The sequence below is a fragment of the Erigeron canadensis genome, chromosome 2 (genome assembly GCF_010389155.1).
Source record: "Erigeron canadensis isolate Cc75 chromosome 2, C_canadensis_v1, whole genome shotgun sequence".
NCBI lineage: Eukaryota > Viridiplantae > Streptophyta > Magnoliopsida > Asterales > Asteraceae > Erigeron > Erigeron canadensis.
Genome location: NC_057762.1, coordinates 8,395,073 through 8,415,728, shown reverse-complemented (window position 1 = coordinate 8,415,728; position 20,656 = coordinate 8,395,073). Strand labels below are relative to the sequence as shown.

Below are 20,656 nucleotides of genomic sequence, written 5' to 3'. Positions count from 1 at the left end.
TGTGTGGGTTCAAAGACGTTCAGATCGAGTCCGGTCCAAGTACCTAAGTTCATTCAAACTTATTTTGAGTCAAAACGTTCAAGGATCATCAAGGACCAAATCATCAGCTCATCAAGGACATTTCAATGATTAATTAATCACATGAACTAATATGCGTACTTATTTATGATCAATGACTTGTACTTAGGCTTCCATCAAGACGTGCTTGGATTTTGATAGATATAACTTATCTATCTCTGTGCTTATAAATTGTGCTTGTACCAGATCACTGTGAGTTCACTAATCCTCCTTTCGTACATTTTGTTCAAGTTCTTTTATCAGGGACTGAAAAGCATGAAAACTATTTTGTACTAATATATATGTTCTTGAACTATTTTGCGTACTATTTATGATCTTGTAAGATACTTATGATATGATTCTTAACTATTTAAAAGGGGTATTTAAGTCTTGAATGAGCAAGATCCTTAAATACATTTATACTACTGTACTTGTTCATTTCCATGTTCTAGTTCTTACTTGTTCTTGTTCAGTCCTTATTAACTGCTATCAATTCATATCACCCAGTTCAGGGATTGAACCGTAGGTAATTATGGACAACGCTGTTTAGGGTAGGCCCACCCTCTTTCTCCGTAGTTCTGGAGGATGCATATTATTTGTTCTTGTTCTGATCTAGATCTTACTTGACTTACTTGATTATTATGAGCATATCGTCACATTACAGTTCAGTTCTGGCCAATCGGGTTAGCAGTGACAATACATGTATAGTTCATTAATTGTCCTTGTACTGTTCTTACTATTGCAAAGTACTTTTGTTAAACGTACGGTTCTTATGACCTTGTACTTATTCTACATATTAATTATATGTATACTAAATAGTACTTTATGTGAATCTCACCAACTACTTTCGTAGTTGACCTTTTGAACTTACATGCTTTTCAGGCTAGACTAGTAGATCTTTTAGCATAGGAGTCTTCCTCTTTTAAGCTCATCTCATTTGGCGACTGTTCGAGCATTCATGACCAGGAGCTGTGAAGACTTTCCTTTCCTTATTCAATTCCAGACTCGGTACTTTGAGACAATTGTTCTGTCTTTTGAATATTATCTATTCTGGGTATACCCCATGTTCTGTAGTAACTATTATACTCCTTATCTTCTTAATGTTATTGGTTGTGTTAGAACTTGTTCTGTGTGCAATTGTGCTTATCTGTACATCCCGTATATTCCGCTTTAGCGGGGTGTTACACAAAGAAAATCAAAACGTTCAAGATGGTCTTTGTTGATGAATTGATATGTTTTTCAAATTATATAGTTTACACTTTTAATATATAAGGAACTATAAATTTTTTAGCTTTCATATGTTTCTTTTTTAGCTTTCGTATTTATTAAGTTGTGATATATGACTTAACTAATCTAAATACTACATATTAAATTTTGTATTTTTAACTTATATTACTCTTAGAATTTACGATTATATCTTTCTATAACCTTTTAGATATAAAGTCTAAGTTTGCTATGAGTAGGTTTCTAATTACTTTAATATATTGACTTTGATTATTTTGATATCGTTTTAAAAGTAGCTCATTAATGGTGTATACTTAAGATTTACGATTATATCTTTCTATAAGCGTTTAGATAAAAAGTCGAATTTTGCTATGAATAGATTATGATTATTTTAATATATCGACTATGATTATTTTGAATATGTTTTGAAACTAGCTCATTAATGGTGTAATTTTTTAGCCGTTGTTGTTCTATCAGGGAAAAATGCTACATATTGAAATAGTGTTGAATGTTTTAGTATGGTTATTTAGCATGGTGGAACAATTCATTTAGTTTGTGTATGACAGATATACTTCGGATCTTATGAAAAACATGATATCAATTTTAAATAATACCTTTAGATAAAACCCTTTAATCCACGTTATGTTTAGGATTTCACACAACAGGAGATGGTTTTCCAAGGTTTTTGACTCGACTCTTTTTTTATCAACAATTTGTTTCCCTATCTTTCTTGCAGTAACCGATAAAATCATTTGGTCGACATTTGGAATGTCCTTGGTTGGGTTCATTTTTTTATCTTAAATAATTTTTCTGAATCTGTATGCAAAGATGTTTATTCGGTTCTTATGGTTAAGTTCTTTAGGATTTATTTTTTAAAATTGGATTAAATACATACAAACACACTAACAGAACTTACCAGTTTTTTTTGCTATTTGCAGGGCACTATCATACATGGCTCAGTCAATGGTAAATTGACAGAAAAAATAAGAGTATTTTGACCGATGGAGTGGCTATTCAGCTAACAAATTTCCAAGTTGATTTCGGTATATCTATTTAATATATTTGAATTTCAATTTTTTAGATTTGATTAATATACTTTGAGACTACCCGTCTATTGGACGAGCCTAAACACTAGTATAATAAATATAAAAGATAGATGCTTAAACAATAAAAAAAAAATAAAAGATTGGGAATAAACGAGTGATTTTCCCGTCTAAAACTTTTGTTCTGTGTTCCTTTGAATTCATCAAATTCAACGCACGGGAAAGAAGGGGAAGGGAAAAAAGGGATGGCAAGAAACATTTCAAGTACTGCCGTCGGTCCAAGTTATTAAAATAATCTGTTCACTACTACTACGCCCTACCTAAAACTAGGCATTGATTTACTCAAACACATGCCCTACGTTTTATTTTCAATATTGTATTCAAATGAATAATTATTTTATACCAAAAATAAAATACGAGCAAGAGAATATGACAACTTTACACCATAAATTTTGTTTTGGATATTTTGATAAAATTACATAACTTCAAGACCTTCTATACGGCTAAATGACGAACTTAGATAAGTTAAGACTAAATTCAATTTATATATATTATAACAACAAATTTGATATTTTGGTGTAATTTGTGACGCAATACTAAAATTTTGAACATTTTACCTTAAAATTGATATAACACTAAACATAACACCAAATTTTAATATCCGTTATTTTAATCATTTAGTACAGTATTTTGAATTTCTTTTAGACCATAGATAATAAATAGATAAATATTGATAAGTCATCTATACTCCTTTATAAAGGAAACCAACTTTAAGTAATTAAGAAACTAATAGGTCTAAAATGTCCATCAACTTAATATATATTTTTATACCCACCTCTACACTTGGACTAAACTATCCTTATGAAAACTTTACACCCCCGATTCTATCTCCCAACTCTATCTCTACACAAAAAAAACTAGCTTTCTCAAGCGATCGTTTTCCCTTAAGTCGCAGCAGCGCGCGAGCACAAGGCTAGTTTAATACTTAAGTGTTACGGAGTAAAACTTAAACATTAGATTTGCTAACCAGTGCCCCTAGTGCATTAGTTAAGAAACATTTAATAAACTTGTTATTTCTTATTAATCAAAAATTATATTTAATGTGTATTAATTCAACCTAACAATTTTTATATTTAGATAAACAATTAATACATATTTTCATATTTTAGGAAAGTTGGACTTCATTAAATGCTTTATTAAATACTTCTTAACTAGTGCACTAAAAACACTAGTTAGCAAATCCTAATTTATTTTATGTGAAATGTTGAAGATAGAAACAAATTAAGATAGGTGTTCAGTGAATACATTCGTGTGAAAAGCAAATTTTCATGTGAGATTTTCTAAAATAACAATCCCATTTCTTCTAACGGGTCATGTTCATCATGTACAAAATACTAAACGTTGTCTAAGAGCATTATTTTCATTTTCAATATATAATATATCTATACTTTCTATTAAAATTTTTCTCCCCTATTGAATTTTATTCATTTTGGGATATACAATTGTTCAAATGGTCTATACTCTATAATGATAAAATTACAAAATCAATTCATTATTTCCTAAATTATATTTAACAACCCCTTTAAATCAATCACATATACCATTTGACGCAATCACCGCTACCGCTACCATCTATCGTCCTCACTACTAACAGTCACTGCCAGTACTACTGGCCGCTGCCATGTTTTGCGGCTAACGTGCTAATATATATATATATATATATATTTATGGCAAGGTTCATATGAGAATCATTCATATATGAACATATCTATGCACGACTTTGTTCACATAGACTATTCACATATGAACATTAAGATATAATTTAAAAATTCTCATGGTCCTCCAATTCAAATAGTTCTTAGTTCTCACATGAACTTATATATATGAGATTGTTATATTATATTAGTATAAACAAAGTATCTTTTTAACATAAGAACATATATGTTTTCAATGTCTGAATCAAATTTTTACATCACATAGTTATTTTGAAACTTTTAAAACACTAAAACATATTATTATACTTAAATTTATATATATATATATATATATATATATATTAGTTTGTCAACAACAGTTGTTGGTAATTATTAAATACGTTTTATAAATAATAGTCAATATGGTATAAGCTTTAAACTTTTCAACAAAAATGAGGTTGTTTTAGCTATGTAATTTTATTAATAAATTTTTGTTCTTTCATGTTAATATTTAAACATATAAATGGACGATGATTATTTGGTGATGTTGCATCATATCTGGTGCAAAATGATGGTTTAAATAGTGTTGCACAAATAATTTTCAACAAAATTTGTACTATTTTGATGTGATGAATAGTAATGCAAAATAATTTTGGAGTCTTGGTGATGGTAAATGGTTTGCAATTTGCACCATATTTGTATTATTTTGGTGCTTTGGTGCATAAATAGTGTTGGTGAATATGTGGATTTAGTATCACCAATTTGATTAGCTTTTGATGCATACACTAGTTTGAAGTGAACCGAAAGTTAGTTTCTTTGTTAACAACAAACTCTACCCAACTAACTATCCGCCCAGCCCGTAGATGTTAATCCTATTAACTAGCCTATTATCATCAATCTCGTTAGCCCAGCCCATCATCTTTTACTAGTGTATATATAAATTTATAATATACTAAAAAGCTATATGAATGTACAAGTGCCTTGCATACACTAAAAACCTATGTAAATATACCAGTACTTTATGCGTGAAATGTACAAGCTTTTAAAGCACATACTAACTTTAACTAAATTGTGTTTTAACCCCCTAAGTTTTAACCAAATTTCGTTTTAACTCCCTAAAATTTCTATTTTTTAACTTGTACCCCATATCAAAGTTTTCGTTTTCATTTTCTTGACAATAAACTTTTAGGTTCTCATGTTTCCATCATACAACTTTCACACAGTTACCGTTTTACTTTTAAACATTTGGTCTTTGAAAATCTTCATTTGTGTTTTTATACATATAGTTTTTTCATTAAACAATAACTTTTATAATCGTTACGTTTTACGTTCATGTTACATTTAAAACATTAACATAGTTATTGTTTATGTTTTTACACATCTTAATATTCTTTTACATTATTTTTATTGTATTGCTACATGTTTAGTTGTTTTTTAATGAAAGTTTTCATCTTTTAACTTGTATCCCAAATCAAAATTTTCGTTTTCATTTTTATTAACACTAAACTTTTGGGTTCTCAGGTTTTCATTATACACTTTGCACACAGTTACGGTTTAACTTTTAAAGATTTGGTTTTTGATTATTTTCTTCCGATTTTATACATATATATATATATCGTTTTTAATATATAATAATTTTCATCATGCTTACGCCTTATATTCATAAAACATTTAAAGCATTAATATAGTTATTGTTTGTGTTTTAATATGACTTATTATTCTTTTATAATATTTTTAATGTTATTGCTAAATGTTTAATTGTCATTTTTAAAGTTTGGGTTCGAATATTTGACATAAATTTGCCAAATGTTTATTATATAAAATACGTACCCCGCGACAACGCGCGGGGTCAATAACTAGTTATGGTATTATAAAGCTAGTCATACATATATATAGTCTAGTTTGTCTCTGGTTCTTGAGGTCCAATCAAAAGATGTGGTTTCACAACAGATAAATCTCAGAATCACTAATGTAAGGGGGTGTTCGGCATAGAGGAATAAAAAAAATGTCATGGACAATGAAAATAGTGAAAAAGAATATAAGTATTTAAAAAAAAATAGATATTGTCGTTTGGTACAAACAGAGAACGAAAAAAATACAAAATTTAAATAATTATTAAATTTAATACATATAACATCATTAATATATATATATACACTAGGTTTTTTACCCGCACGATGTGCGGCTATTTAAAACAATCATTAAATAAAGTTTTGACTATCGTTCTAAAATAAAAAAAATAAAAAAAGTTTTGACTAATGTTATTAATTTTGTAATGTGAGACTATTTAGAACAATCATTTATCAAAGTTTTGACTAATGTTATTTATTTTATAGCTATAAGATTAAAGATAAACATGTATTAAAATTTAATCACATAATTAAAATTATCAATAATATAATATGAATCGTTTTTTTTCAAACTTATTCATGAACATATCTTATAATCACATACACTCAACCTAAGTCCTTACAAAAATTCGTAAAAAAATCATTAAAACTTAACATATTAGTTTGATATTAGTAATAATATAATAAAGAACTGTAATTTGTAGCATTAATATAATATTTAATATTGAATTATAAAGCTGTAATTGTGATTATATATACATAAGATTTGATCATTTTGATGGAAGATTTTTTCTTTTTTTAATCTAAAACTTTCTATAAATATAAAATAGGCTATAAAATATTGTTAAAAAAATATGAAGTTGCCACATGGGATAAATCTTATGTGACAATTTTTTAGAATGACTTTTAGTTTAAAGAATGTTTTAGAAGGCTTGTTTAATTACTCTTTTAATAAATATATATATATATATATATATTCTGTTCACATCTATTCCTTATAATTTGTAGAGAATTGAAAGAATGAAATTGATCTTCACTTCTTCATAATGTAATAATTTCCCGGATATACTAGCTTTATGGTGTTACATATGAAAGTTTTAAGCTTTTTATTTTTATTTTAATCTTTCAAGAAAGTTTGCCTGTTTCATCATTAAAATTTTGTGTTTTAATATTCACGTTGTATTGTTCTAACGATGTGTTAGTTTTTTTTTCCATTGGTAAATTGATAAGCGCAAATGTTGTTACTAACATAACCGGGGAAAACCCAAAAGGGATGTGAACTATTATATCACATGATAAAAGAGGGCATAGTCCGAATAAGACTACTTATCTACATATATATTTTGAATGCTCACAAAAAGAAAGACGAACCGGACGAATACGTAGAACTTGTGAATGAGATGCAAAAGATCGGCTGTTTTCCAGATCTTAGTATTTACAATACAGTTGTTATTCGGGTCTGGAACCAGATCGAAGCAAATGGGCTAAGTCCAGGACTTGAAAAATTTGTGAATATGATTCATGGCCTTCTTTAGTTCAAAGAAATGGTTGATAAGGGGTCTTTTTTTTCTACCCCTAAGTATGGCCTTTTGAAATATCTGTTGAATTCCATATCAACAGGAGTTAAGCAAAGATGTAGTATAATTGTTTAAGAGTAAAGTTACACTTAATTACTGGGGTAAATCTCGTATTAGGAAATGATTGTAAGGTTTTCTAAACTTGTTGGCGATTCTAAATTGGTGTGAAGTATCACAGTTGTTTCACGCCACCAAGTGTAGAAAAGGTGTGTGGGTGTGAATTTTTCATTGGGTTCTAAAGTTACCAATGAAGAGTATTTATAGTGCCTCATGGAGGGATCTAGAATCTGGTCCCCTTAGGGTGACGCTGGCGAGGCAGGAGGCCGTCATTCGGTGTGGACTGTAGTGTAACAAACTTTGTCTTATTGCCAGTGAAGACAAAGTAGTCTGATGATGTTTCCAAATCATACGTCATTCGTAGTACGACGTACTTTCAGGTTGATCTCATGAGAGGCTCCGATCCTGAAGGAGGCTGCGGATGGAGGCCCCAGCATAATTAGGCCCCATCCTTATTGTTAGTTACACTCCTTAATCCGTAGCCTTTAAGGGTGGTACATCATCAATAATCAAATAAAGGGTACGTGTGACCTTAATTAATGTGTATGCTTGGACGATCTGAATTCCCTCCCACAAGGGATTTTCTCTTAAAATTTTGGGTGTTCTTTGTGTATGAACAAAGAATTAATTGCAAGGATTAAACAAATAGCAAGTTTAATTATAGATATATTATTACGTGTGATTTGTTCATCATAGCAAGATTATCATTTTGTAACACATACGCCATTTTTTTTAGAGGAAAGAAGAGTTTTAGGCTCTCAAGGATGATGATCTTGCTTAAAAAGGCGGTCAAGGTTGGCTGGCTCACAATTTGCTACACAAATATTAAGAAATTTTGCCCCTGTATCAATCTTGATCAGAACCAGTCTGTCACAATTCATTGGACAAGATTGTTTGTAAATATTAATGTTGGTCAAAGATGCCGTGAGCATCAAATCCTGTTACCTACTTGAAAATTAGGTGAATAAGGCAAATGTTATCTAGTGCCTCGATCTATGAAGACCGCTGAGACAGAACCATTCTGTTAGGAGCCCTTCCTGTAAATGATGTAGCGTCACATACACTAACATCAACCGTTATCTGAAAACCATCAAATGGAAGGTGATATTCTATTGACGACCATTGACTATGCTGATGATACCTACATCTAGGCCGGGAGAATAATGGTTTTGGAATGTTGGTGTGGAACTTACATTAATTGGGCCTATTATGTATTTTGAGAAAGAAAGAAAGGCAGAAACTGCTGAGTGCCGTCTTCCGCGGGTTTTGAGTCCCAATACCTCGACGGTGTATGAGGGAGGTTAAGATGTAGGCAGACCTTACCTCTACCTAAGTAGAGAGGCTGCTTCCATTTTTCTACCTAAATGGTAGAAAAGGCCCTCCAACCTTTGCATGAGATGAGGATCGAACCCATTATCTCCAGAGGCCACGGTGTCTACCACTTATTATGCATTTTGAGGACAGTATAAATTCTTCAAGATTATCTTTCACTGTGCAATGTCATTTTGAGATGTGAATGCATATTTACAACCAGAAGTTCGCAAATGCCAATATTTAATCAGTGCTGATTCTTGTTTGATTCATCATTCATCTAGTTTAATTGAAAACAGTAGTTGTATAGCTAGTTTACTAAGCAGTAATATATAGCTTTAATTCTATCAGCGTTTAAATACCTCGTGGTAGTGATTTAAACCAGCAGGCATGCTGCACGTAACTCGTGACAATATTGTTATATAGTTTCTTGAACAAGGTTCAAACCTAGATAGTATATCATGCCCATGTGTCAGTGTTTGCTGAATGTATACAATTCCTTCCAAGTGTGCGTTTTCTTTCTATAAGCTGTACAAGCAGTGTAGATATGATACAATTATTCAGATAATCTGTTGAGCACATTAGACTGACATTTTGCAGTTCCATGATAGTAACTACCAAGAGGTGGACAAATGCTTTTTGCACATTTTAGGGACCACTAACGCAACAGTTTTTTTGTTTTCAAAGGCCACTTGGTGAAACTAGAAACAAAAACCAGAAACAGCTAGAGGCGGGTCAGGAAATTGGGTTATCAGGGCAAAAGAAATTTTGGCTTTAGCAGTTTGAGGGTATTATGAAACAAAAGCATGATAATATACCTAAATACATAAATACTTAGTATAATATACTAATATACGGATTATTACATGTCTATGTAACTAATTATGACCAAATATCAATGTTACGTACATATCTCGTAAAATGTCTATGTCGTGTTATGAACTTTCAAATCCCGGTTATTGAATGTACTCGACCAATCAAAAATTTACAAGTGACAGCTTCTATGGTTGTCACATATCATGTACATTCAATAAACGAGCTTTGAAAATTCATTACATGACATAATCAATTTATGAAATATTTACAAAATGTAGACATTTAGTCATATATAGTTAGCTACATCAGCTGGTAATAATCCCTATAATATATCTACACTAACGAGTTTTTTTTATCGAGGCTGGTTTCCCTTGGTAATTTCATAGTGGATCCGCCGTTGGAAACAACTATTGTCTTATGTACACTTATTAGAATAATTTGCTAAAATCTTGTAATGGCCAAGTAGATTTTGATGTAGTAACATAAATTGGATCAAAGAGACAAACTAACAACTGCTACTTTCCACAAATGGAAAGATCTATCTTAGATGGTCTAAAACTCAAGGAATACATACTATAAATGCATTCATTGGTTTGTTCGGATTTAAGAGAGAACTCATCCGAAGTAGTTATGAAGCCCGGTACATTACACGTTGGAGAACTGCTTCTAATCAAGGTGGCTCTACATGTATTCAAAACCGCTGCTTCTCTAGCACAATAAATCCCATCCACAGAAGGTATATCAAATTTATATACTCCATACCAGTCTGTAGTCCTGTTAACCGAGAAGGATATTTGCTCTGCCGTTCTTGGTGAAACTGCCATAAATTTGCAATCTATCCTAACCTCAGCCCCTGCAATGAAACAGTACATTATATATAGTAAGCCATACATATTTTTATTTTTTTTTAAAAAAATAAAGAAAAATATATATCGGCGAACCTGATAACAAGTAGGTATGGGTGTTGAAGGAATTGTTGGAGCATGTATCACAAAAGACCATCCCCATGACACTAATATGAGGAATGTTGGGTACTTTTGAAGCTTCAAGTTGCAAAACCATTGAAAATGATAAAAGCATTGTGAAAACTATTTTTGGTTCCATATTGTAGTAAGAAATTAAAGCAATAGATGATAGATATATAGATATAATCTTAGTCTATATTTGGATCATGGTGTATATATATATAAGTGGTAGTGACAAGTTAAGATGGATAAAAAGGAGGGAGATATGTGAAGTCCAAAAATGAGATGGGAAAACAAGTGAAGTGTGTTATAAAAATATTGAGTAGAAACAAAAACATGTGACTGTGTATTGGCTGGATCTGTATTTTTTTGGTTCTAATTACCATTTAATTATGGTTAATACCAACAAAATGAATGTGTTGTTTATGAAATGTCCAATCTACAGCTTTTATTTAGTTTCAGTTAACTATAATTGGGAAATTATTGTCTTGGAGACTGAGAGTAATCATGGATTCATGGGAATCCAGTGAAAGTGGAGCTAGATGGAGATGTGTAGTAATTAATTAATGAAAGGTGTGAATGTCATCACGTGGAACTTGAAAGAAATTTAGCACTAGGTTTCGCATTTTCATGGTCCACAAAAAACACAAGTCCATTCAATTTTAATCGCCGCCACTTTCTTATTATCTCTAAAAACATGGGTATGTGGCTTACCATATTTAACGCAAATTATTTTAGGGCTTCTTTTTAACAGTCAACGAATCATATCTGATACCTAGGGTAACCCAACGAGGAAAGACGACCTCGTCCACGAATAACTATATGTAGATATAAGAAAACCTGTCCTCCAAAGACCCACTTTGTTTATTGGATATTGCAAAAATTGTGTAGTTGAAGATTTCAATATTTTCTAGAAATTTATAAATCCGTATGTATATTACTCATAATAAAAAAGAAACTTTAATCAAATCAATAAAACATTGCCAATGAAGGTTAGTTCAACTAGGCAGAGGCACTCCCGGTTTTACCCAAGGTCTTGACTTCAATCTTTAGGGATGAGTCGGCCGGATGACAAAATCTTGGGGTTTTTCCTTCTAAATACTTCTAACGGCTCATGGTCAACAACTCGTTGTCTAGGGTACGTGCAAGGCTTCACCATTATACGGTGAGATTTCCTCAATGTCGTATACCGACTGAATGTTCAAAAGAAAAAAAGTCAATAAATCATTAAATACAATTTCAGGAATTTAGTAAACTAATACTTTCATTGAATGCCTATTTACATATGTCCTGCTGACACAAATCAGCATAAACCCTTCCTTTTTCCGCATGTTTGAAAAATTAGTTCAAAGTTTTATCAGGTAGTTCCTTAGTAGTTACTAGCCGAAGTTAATTAATGAAGTTAGAGCACTCCCAATGGGGCTCACCACTAACCTCATCAAACCAATGATTTGCCATTATATAATCCATATATTCCTTGGATGAAAGATATAAAACAAAACTCAATTAAATATCTTGCTTTTGAAAATGGAATTCAACTCAGACATGTTAGAATATCACCCAGCGTTTGGTTCACAGAATCTGATAAAATTTGATGAAATTGAAATTGAATTCCATTCCTTAGTGTGTTTGGTTGCACAAAGAAGAAGGAATCTCATTCCATAGGAATGTAACCATTCCATCATTTGATGGAATCTCCATTCCTTGGGGATGGAGGAAAGAATTTCATTCCTTCCATCACTTAAATTTTCAAAAAATCAAAAACATTCCGTCAAATTTCATTCCTTCAAATTCCAATTCCTTTGAAAGATTCCATTTCTTCCCAAAATATTCTGTGAACCAAACGCTATATATAATATTATAAGTATGAAGGTACACGTTGTAGCCTTACGCCCTTACATATTGAAGGGAAAAACGGATGAGCATTGACATCATCCGCCTTTCACCACAATGGTCAGGTTGATACCGGTGTGCAATAGCTCAAACTTCAAACATATTAATCATGGCAAGTGAATTTAAGAATTAATCTTTGATCATGTCAAGCACATTTTGTTAACATCGATTTAACATCAAATTCAAGTTTTTGGCCAAAGATCTATGATCAAATGTTCGTTTTTTTTGGATCAGGAATGAGCTTGAAATCTATTAATGAGTTTTATATCGTAGGCAATGCATGCATGATTTTTACTAATTCTCGTTTAGGTGCCAAAATCAAATGTCTCGAAAAAAAAACCCTGTCACAAATTTGATACAAACACACCTCAAAACTCAACTATCGCCACCACCCAACTACCCAAAATCCATTACATAATACTAAGTCCTCTAAACCAAGCAGTACTTCATATATCAGCAAAATTAAAACACATCCAAAAATCTTCATTTTTGCCTAATCTTAATCTTCATTATCCATTCCTGCCGGTTGATCTCTCCTACTTGGTCCACCAGCTGGTTTTGACATTATTATCTGCAGATCATTCAAAGAAATATAGGTGTCATTTGACATGCAATTTGAATCAAAAGTAAAATATAATGTGTAGCTTTTTAAGAGCCACCATGGCATTTCAAAGGCATCATAATAGGAGTGAGCATAAACTACCAACATGTTCCACAGAGTACTAGGGATGAGCAAAAAGTCCCAAATCCCGGTCCGTTCCGGTCCCGGTCCAGGTCCCGTGAAGTGGTACCATGTCCCACTCGGGATCGGTACCGGTACTCATTTTTCTGAGTTCACGGGATCGGTACCAATCGGTACTGGGACTGGGACAAACCGAGAAATCCCGGTTGGTCCCATTTGGTCCCGATATGTAAATTGTTCATTTTATATCTATATGTAAGTATATGAGTATATCTATAAAAATGTGTATCTATGGACTACCATAAGAGTACTGGACGAAATATCATAGCCATATATAAATCATAAATAGTTGCAGTAGGAACCTATAGTAATTTAAGCATGCTGCTGACTAAGAAAAACACAGTATAAAAAACCAACCAATCCAACCTGTCCAAGTCAAAGAGTTGACATGTAAACTACATTGATTTTGTACTGATCACATTCACATAGAATTGCATATAAAAGCTGATATACGAGCGGCTCAGCTCTTTTAAATTCAAGGATATCAAGTTTCCAACAAAGAGAAGAAAAAGACGAAGAATATTTGATTAACCAAATACATGTCAAAAACCAAGTTGCAAAATCTCGGTACTAGTCGGGATATGGTACCGAAATCCCGGTCCCGTCCCGACTCAGTACCAGTCCCGTACCAATTTATATGGGACCGGGATCGGTACGGTACAAGTCCCATGCCCATCCCTACTTAAGAATTTCAAAGTTGTGTTATCCGTCTCAGAAAGACTACACATAATTTTATAAATACAAACCTATACTAGTTATCAATGTAAACCCGCTACTTTCTATATTAACTTATCTAAAGGAAACTATCATCATTCATCAGAAGAGAGCAAAAGATGTAATTGCACATACTAGAATTTACCATCACTTATCTAAAGGCACAATATATTATCATCCTCTAATAAAGCGAGAGAATATTAGAGAATGGAGTTCAAGTCTTAACAGATAAACCCCCTAGCATCATATAAATTATTGTTTATTTGTAGATCACATAATGCTTGCTACTAAAAACAGATGAAAATGCAAGGACCCCCAACAGCTAGTAATAATAATATGTTAAGAAAAAGGGGTTTAATAACAAAAGTAAATACTTTTTGCTGTTAGAAAAAAAGTATTAATACAAACCTATACTCATTATCAATGTAAACCCGCTACTTTCTATATTCACTTATCTAAAGGAAACTATCATCGTTTATCAGAAGAGAGCAAAAGAAGTAATTGCACATATTAGAATTTATCATCACTTATCTAAAGGCACAGTATATTTTCATCCTCTAATAAAGAGAGAGAATAATAGAGAATGGAGTTCAAGTCTTAACAGATAAGCCCCCTAGCATCATACAAATTATTAAGTTCATTTGTAGATCACATAATGCTTGCTACTAAAAACAGATGAAAATGCAAGGACCCCCAACAGCTAGTAATAATAATATGTTAAGAAAAAAGGGTTTAATAACAAAAGTAAGTACTTTTTGCTGTTAGAAAAAAAAAGTATTATTTATAAGAGGTTATTTTAAGTACCTGATCAACACGTAACACCGTACAAACTGCATCAGCAGCATACTTGAGTGCATGATACCTAGAAAGATCACATGCACACAGTTAGACGGCTCAAACACATAGACCATGATAACAGAAATTGCGTTACAATTACAATCATAATAGGTTCTGAATTTTTAATGACAAGTGGGCATCCCGCATGGCCGCATCAAAGGGACAAATCATTTCCGTTAATGAGGACATGGGGTATTAATGAGGTGTTTGCAACTTGTACTTGGAAAGAACATTCAAAGCTTGGGATACAAAAACAAAGCTCCACCACATCATGTACGGAGTAAAAGATTTTGATGCAGGCCCACTAAATTCTCGTGTGTAAACAATATGAGTTCAAGTCACGGGTGGAGAGTTGCTTACTTGGTTACGTAAAGATCCCATATGTTCAATGTTGAGACATCTTTACATGCTCCTTCTTCCAAGTCTATACCAACTTTGGCATTTCCTGCAGCATGCTCGGCATACAAAGTAGATATGATCTCCATGGCATTAAGCCCAGCATTCTCAGCTAAAGTTTTTGGTATCATTTCAAAACACTCAGCAAACTTTGCAATAGCATACTGATCTAATCTGCACATTACAAAAAAAAATTCGTTTATTCCAAATATATTACACTTTTCAAATTTCTGGTAAAAACAGAATAATAAAAAAATCCTCTATTCATTGTGGAATCAAAGAAATTAGACACTTGGCGATCTTTTATACTCGTGATAACTACTTTGAAACATACAAAAAGTTGCTAGATATCATATTAACTAATCTTCAATAATCAATATGCATATAGTCATATACTTAAACTGAAAGTTATTAAATCTTGTACTTATGTTTCTAGTTGACTCCACATTTCCAATTATACAATCTTGCACTGAACGGGTCTTAACATAACCATTTAGAACAGCATGTAAGAAAATAGAAACTATTAAAGTAGATACCCTGTCTCTGTAAAAGAAAATTCCTTCAGTTTTCTGGCTAATTCAATTTCAGTAGCTGCGGCTCCAGGTACAAATCTACTGTCTCTGCATAATGCCTGGAACAGGAAAATGGGGGAATTATTAAGGTCAGTGAAGAGCAAGGAAACTAATTTGAATCGTGGGATAATAATAAATATGATAGATACCTTGTAAGTGTTGACACCATCATCAACAGCCCTTTCCAGGTCATCCAATATGCTATCAGTACTTGCTCGCAACAAAACAGTGGTCACGGAGTTCCCACCTTCTTCATTTCTTACAACAGTTACCTAAACAAATAAATATACAAACCCACCAAAGTTAGGATACTGGTGAAGAAACATCAAACAAGAAAAACAAAAACTCTATTCTGTTTGCATACCCTAGCACCACCAATCTCCTCAACTGAAATGGAGTCCACATATCCAAGATCATCAGGGTTTACAGCACTCCCAAGCTTCAGCTGAAACAATTGACATAAGTAGTTATTAGAAACTGTTGGTTAAACCTTGATTTAACAATTCCTGTATCCAACATTGATACACTAAAACATGCTCTTGCTTACAAGAGCAACAGCACCAGTTGTGCGGCAAAAACGGCGAAGTTCAAACTTTGAGCCAATCTTTAAAACCATGATCCTGTAAACAAGAGGAAAAATAATGCTTAGTAATGGTTAGCTATGTCTCAAAAAGTAATTATGCAACTTTCTAACCCGTAATGATAATAAAAAATTTAGAAACCTTTTGAAATATCAGCAATTAAATAATGATATATACAGAGAGAGGCCATGACTTAAAAATAGAAAGGGCACTTTAGATACAAAGAAGGATCGAGTATGCATACTTGTAACGCTCACAAAAATGCAGAGCCATCTCTCCTACAGCTGCTCCACTAACTATGACCTTTGCACCCGATTCTGCAACTGCTTTTATGAGCTCTTCAACCTTTGCTTCTTCAGTTTTTGCATAATTTTCAAGCTGCAGTAAAATCAAGTAGAAGATATTAATGACCACATAGTCAACAAAAAATGGAGTAAATTCCAGCAATACAAGAGGACTTTTTAGAACTTTTTTAAGTTTACATAAAAAATGGTACAAGGCCACAACTAAACAAATGAAGTTTTGATAGTGTGGTAATTGAAATGGTAACTAAAAAACTGATGTCAACAAAAAAGAGAACGCAGGTATTAATCTTTTGATTGATCATGGTCCCAATGAATGACATTTGATATGCACAAGAACAATGGACTTCACCTGCTCAGCACTGTGAATCAGAACAGTTCCTTTGGTCTCAGTTGCAGTTGTATCAACGCCACCAGCTATCACAACCACCTACAAAACCAAAAAGCATTTCCAGCTTCAACAAAATCTAATACAACAAGATAACAGTCCAACGAATTAGCTTGAAAGCTATGCATAATAGGTGGAAAATCCAACGAATTATCTCTGCAAGGAAGCATCTTTAGCAATCTGAGAATCAGCCCAGAAATGCGTATCTCTAATCTAGGATAACAATGTCTTTTATTGTCATATGCCATGACCGTAGGTGCCTAACATCTCATTATATCCGATTACATATCGCAAATTTCACCAGATGAATCAATTAAGGTTTTGTATTATTTCTAACAGGTTCAAAATGTTAAGATCATATGGAGAAGGGTCAAACAAGCCCAAAAGTGTGTTGAAAAGCATAAAACCTCATTTTTACTATGCAAAATACACAAATTCTCATTATAATAATATTATTTTATGATTATCATCTAGTTTAATGATTAACACATTAGCTTTTAATTAAAAAATTTAATAAATACTAGGCCACCAGGCCAGGTCGAAACTAGGTCAACGATCATTTGACTCGACTCCAAATTCACCCAACTCGCTCATTATGTCACTTACGTATCCTATGCATTATTTATTAGGCACTTATAAGACACCAAATTGTTCATAAGAGCATGCTACAATCACGAAAAACAACAAGCGGAATAGAAAAAAAAAATACAAAAGGTGATGCCATGCCAAGCATAAAATATGTCAAGACTATAAAAAAGTGGATTTAAAAGTATTCACCGCCTAGTAAAAATTCCATCAAGGGTACTCACCTTTGCCTTTTCTATTCTCTTGATACTCCCTACAGTATCACCTTTAAGTACCAGGCCTCTAACTGTGGTACAATTATTAAGACCACCACCTTGAAGTTTTGCAACTCTCACATTATCAACATTGAAGTTTACCGGGTTCCTTGGACAAACTTGAATGCATGCCTGCAATCAAAATTTAACACAACAATCAAGAACACCCTTAACTTGACGTTATCAAAACCATGTGACTAGAAAAGAAATGTACATCTGCGATTAGAGGACACAGAATAGACTCCTGTCCATATTGTTTGCTAGCAACAGCGGCTTTCATCCTTAAGATAACTTCATCTCTGTTCCTGACATCCATGGTGTCGGAACCTTCCTCGACCAATCCTTCTAAGATCTTGACAGTCTGTTAAATTAATTATAAAGTCAGATCAATTTAATAGCAGACACTTGTTCACTTCAGTGGAAAATTCACAAGTATATCATAATAAGTTCATTAAAACAATACTGTATAAAAAATGTCTACACTCCTTGCTGTTAAAATAAATAAATGCCTCGCATTAATAAATTTAAAAAACAAGTCTCTTGAGTGTCCGCCCAAAGGAACATGTAAGTAAACAGTTTATATCTCAAGACACAAGGAAGAGTTTAAACTAATGCAGAAGGCGAACTATAATCCCTTGAAAATAACTAGAGTATGACAAACCTCGTTAATTCCTTTAGTGTATCCGATAATGATTTCACTGGGATGTAGTCCCATCCTAATGAGCTCTTCCGCACCCTGGAGAAGCTCTCCAGCAAAAGAAACTACCAGATTGGCTCCATCGCCGATTTCTTCCTGTTGTGCTTTCCCTGCCAATACCAAAAGTTTCGCAGCGGGATGCTGAATCTCGAGTTCATTCACAATGGTGGCAGTATCACTTGTCACAAATAACTTGTCCAGATGATTGATAACCATTTTATTCATGCCTGAGACAATATCATACATTATTAACCAACCATCAAAGTTGTCTACTTTACAGAATACATACACCGTAAGATTACCCATTCGCTTTCTTTCCGTGTACCACTTATTCATTATTTATATATGCAAAATCTTTTTTTTTCAAACATAATACAACATCCACATACTAATCGTTTTCCTAACATTTGAGTGGCTAAAAATACCAAAGTTAAAAACTTTTTTATATAAATAACAGCCCATTTTGAAATAAAAACAGATATTTGAATACAATATGACCTAAACGAATAAACGATACACAAAACCATATATATTTCTAGTCCAAGCACAAGAAAGGAAATAAAAGATAGATCTAATAACAAGAAAAGGGGGGGGGGGGGGGTACCATTGGGACCAAGGGAAGTTCGAGTGATGTTGGAAAGTTGTTTACAAGCATCGATGTTTTTAATAACAGCTTCATCCAAACCAGACAAATGTTTGTGTCCTTCTTTCAGCATTCCCTGTATTCCATAAGGCTGTGTTTGGAGACCCATTTTTCTTTTTCCTTTTATTCTATTAATCGATAGAGGAGTTGTTAGATCTTCTCAATACAAACAAACCCAAGATATAAATGGATGGCGCCTTCTTTCTGCTGCTGATGCTGCGAGTGTGAGTGTGTAGAATGTGGTGTTGTGTGTGTGTTGTATTTTTAGGTTTTGTTTGGGATATTTGATTAGGTTTTGAGGTAAGGTGTTTTAGTTAACCTTTTCCTGTTCTTTTCTTTGATTCTTTTGTTTTCACAAAATGAATTAATGAAATATTAATAGGAGATTTACATATATAACATAAGTATATATCTATTATATATCTATTCAAATCATGCTTTAAAAACATTATATTTATACATTAAATAAAAACTAACACCTTAAATAGATATGTAATTATTATTATATCTCAAAATAGGATATATATATATATATAAAAAGATAAAATAAGAACTAAATATTTGTCGAGAACTATAAGAACTTTTTTTCTATTAATATTTATAGGCTTAAATTGTAATTTTGTAAAACCAATTTAAATATTAAACAATTTAAATAAAAATACTCCTTAAATATCTCAATCTAGTTATATTTACTTTTAGCTTTTACATTTTTATTTGAATTATACCGTTATTTATTTAGGCATAATGGCTGAAAGTTTTAAACCGAATTCAAATAAAAATCTTATGCTTATCTATTTCCGTTATAAATCTACATGGATGGTTATCAATTTTTTTCTCCATTAATCAAATTATTTTCATATTCATTAGTTATTAGAATAAGATATTGCTTATTTTAATTAGCTTGCGTTACTCAAAGTTTGAAAGTAATCCACATTCTCATTCTCTTTCATATTTCTACGAAATGTTTTAACACTTGTCTAAATAATTATCTAACATAATTATAATGTATACACTTATCTACTAACAAGTTATTTTAAAACTTCCCTTTTGATATATAAATAGTGTCATTTACATACTTTGTTATAATAAATTAATATATTTCTATACCAGGGTCATTCACATGTGTACAAGCTAACGTTCATATGTGTACAAATTAACGTTTACATGTATACAAGTTAACGTTCACATGTGTACCAACTAGAAGATATATATATTTATATATAAGAAAAATATATTTATACACTTGTAATCACATGTGTACTAGTTAAAAATATATGTTTTTTTCCTCAAATGGTTATAAGTTAAATATAATCACATTTTCATATTTCATAACCATATATTAAAAAATCAATAAATTCAAAAATAATAGTTATATTACTAATAAATGTTTAAATCAATACTTTTCTTTTGTTGATGATTAATTTAATTAATAATTTGTAAAACGAATAAAAATAAATT

The 20,656-nt window shown here is 32.0% G+C and overlaps 2 protein-coding genes across 2 annotated transcripts; both read right to left on the bottom strand.

Moving 5' to 3' along the window:
* Positions 1-10,066: 10,066 nt before the first annotated feature.
* Positions 10,067-10,849, bottom strand: LOC122589229 (pollen-specific protein C13-like). The gene is made up of 2 exons (XM_043761488.1): positions 10,571-10,849; positions 10,067-10,482 (listed from the first exon to the last, which is right to left on the bottom strand). Exons 1-2 carry the CDS (start codon positions 10,731-10,733, stop codon positions 10,145-10,147), a joined length of 501 nt encoding a protein of 166 aa, XP_043617423.1. The 5' UTR covers positions 10,734-10,849; the 3' UTR covers positions 10,067-10,144.
* A 1,908-nt stretch (positions 10,850-12,757) lies between these two features.
* On the bottom strand, positions 12,758-19,488 carry LOC122588752 (T-complex protein 1 subunit theta). Its single transcript, XM_043760939.1, has 13 exons — positions 19,160-19,488; positions 18,520-18,782; positions 18,073-18,219; positions 17,829-17,990; positions 16,984-17,061; positions 16,574-16,707; positions 16,296-16,368; positions 16,113-16,193; positions 15,898-16,020; positions 15,713-15,807; positions 15,141-15,350; positions 14,748-14,805; positions 12,758-13,058 (listed from the first exon to the last, which is right to left on the bottom strand). Exons 1-13 carry the CDS (start codon positions 19,305-19,307, stop codon positions 12,987-12,989), a joined length of 1,644 nt encoding a protein of 547 aa, XP_043616874.1. The 5' UTR covers positions 19,308-19,488; the 3' UTR covers positions 12,758-12,986.
* Positions 19,489-20,656: the final 1,168 nt, after the last annotated feature.

Bases quoted from the DNA above. Each gene is read 5' to 3' on its own strand.
- LOC122589229 (XM_043761488.1), bottom strand. From the start codon at position 10,733: ATGGAACCAAAAATAGTTTTCACAATGCTTTTATCATTTTCAATGGTT. The intron at 10,483-10,570 runs GTTCGCCGATAT...GTTTCATTGCAG, and splicing joins CCATACCTACTTGTTATCAG to GGGCTGAGGTTAGGATAGAT.
- LOC122588752 (XM_043760939.1), bottom strand. From the start codon at position 19,307: ATGGGTCTCCAAACACAGCCTTATGGAATACAGGGAATGCTGAAAGAA. The intron at 18,783-19,159 runs GTACCCCCCCCC...ATATTGTCTCAG, and splicing joins AACTTCCCTTGGTCCCAATG to GCATGAATAAAATGGTTATC. The intron at 14,806-15,140 runs GTAAGCAACTCT...TGATCTTTCTAG, and splicing joins TGGGATCTTTACGTAACCAA to GTATCATGCACTCAAGTATG.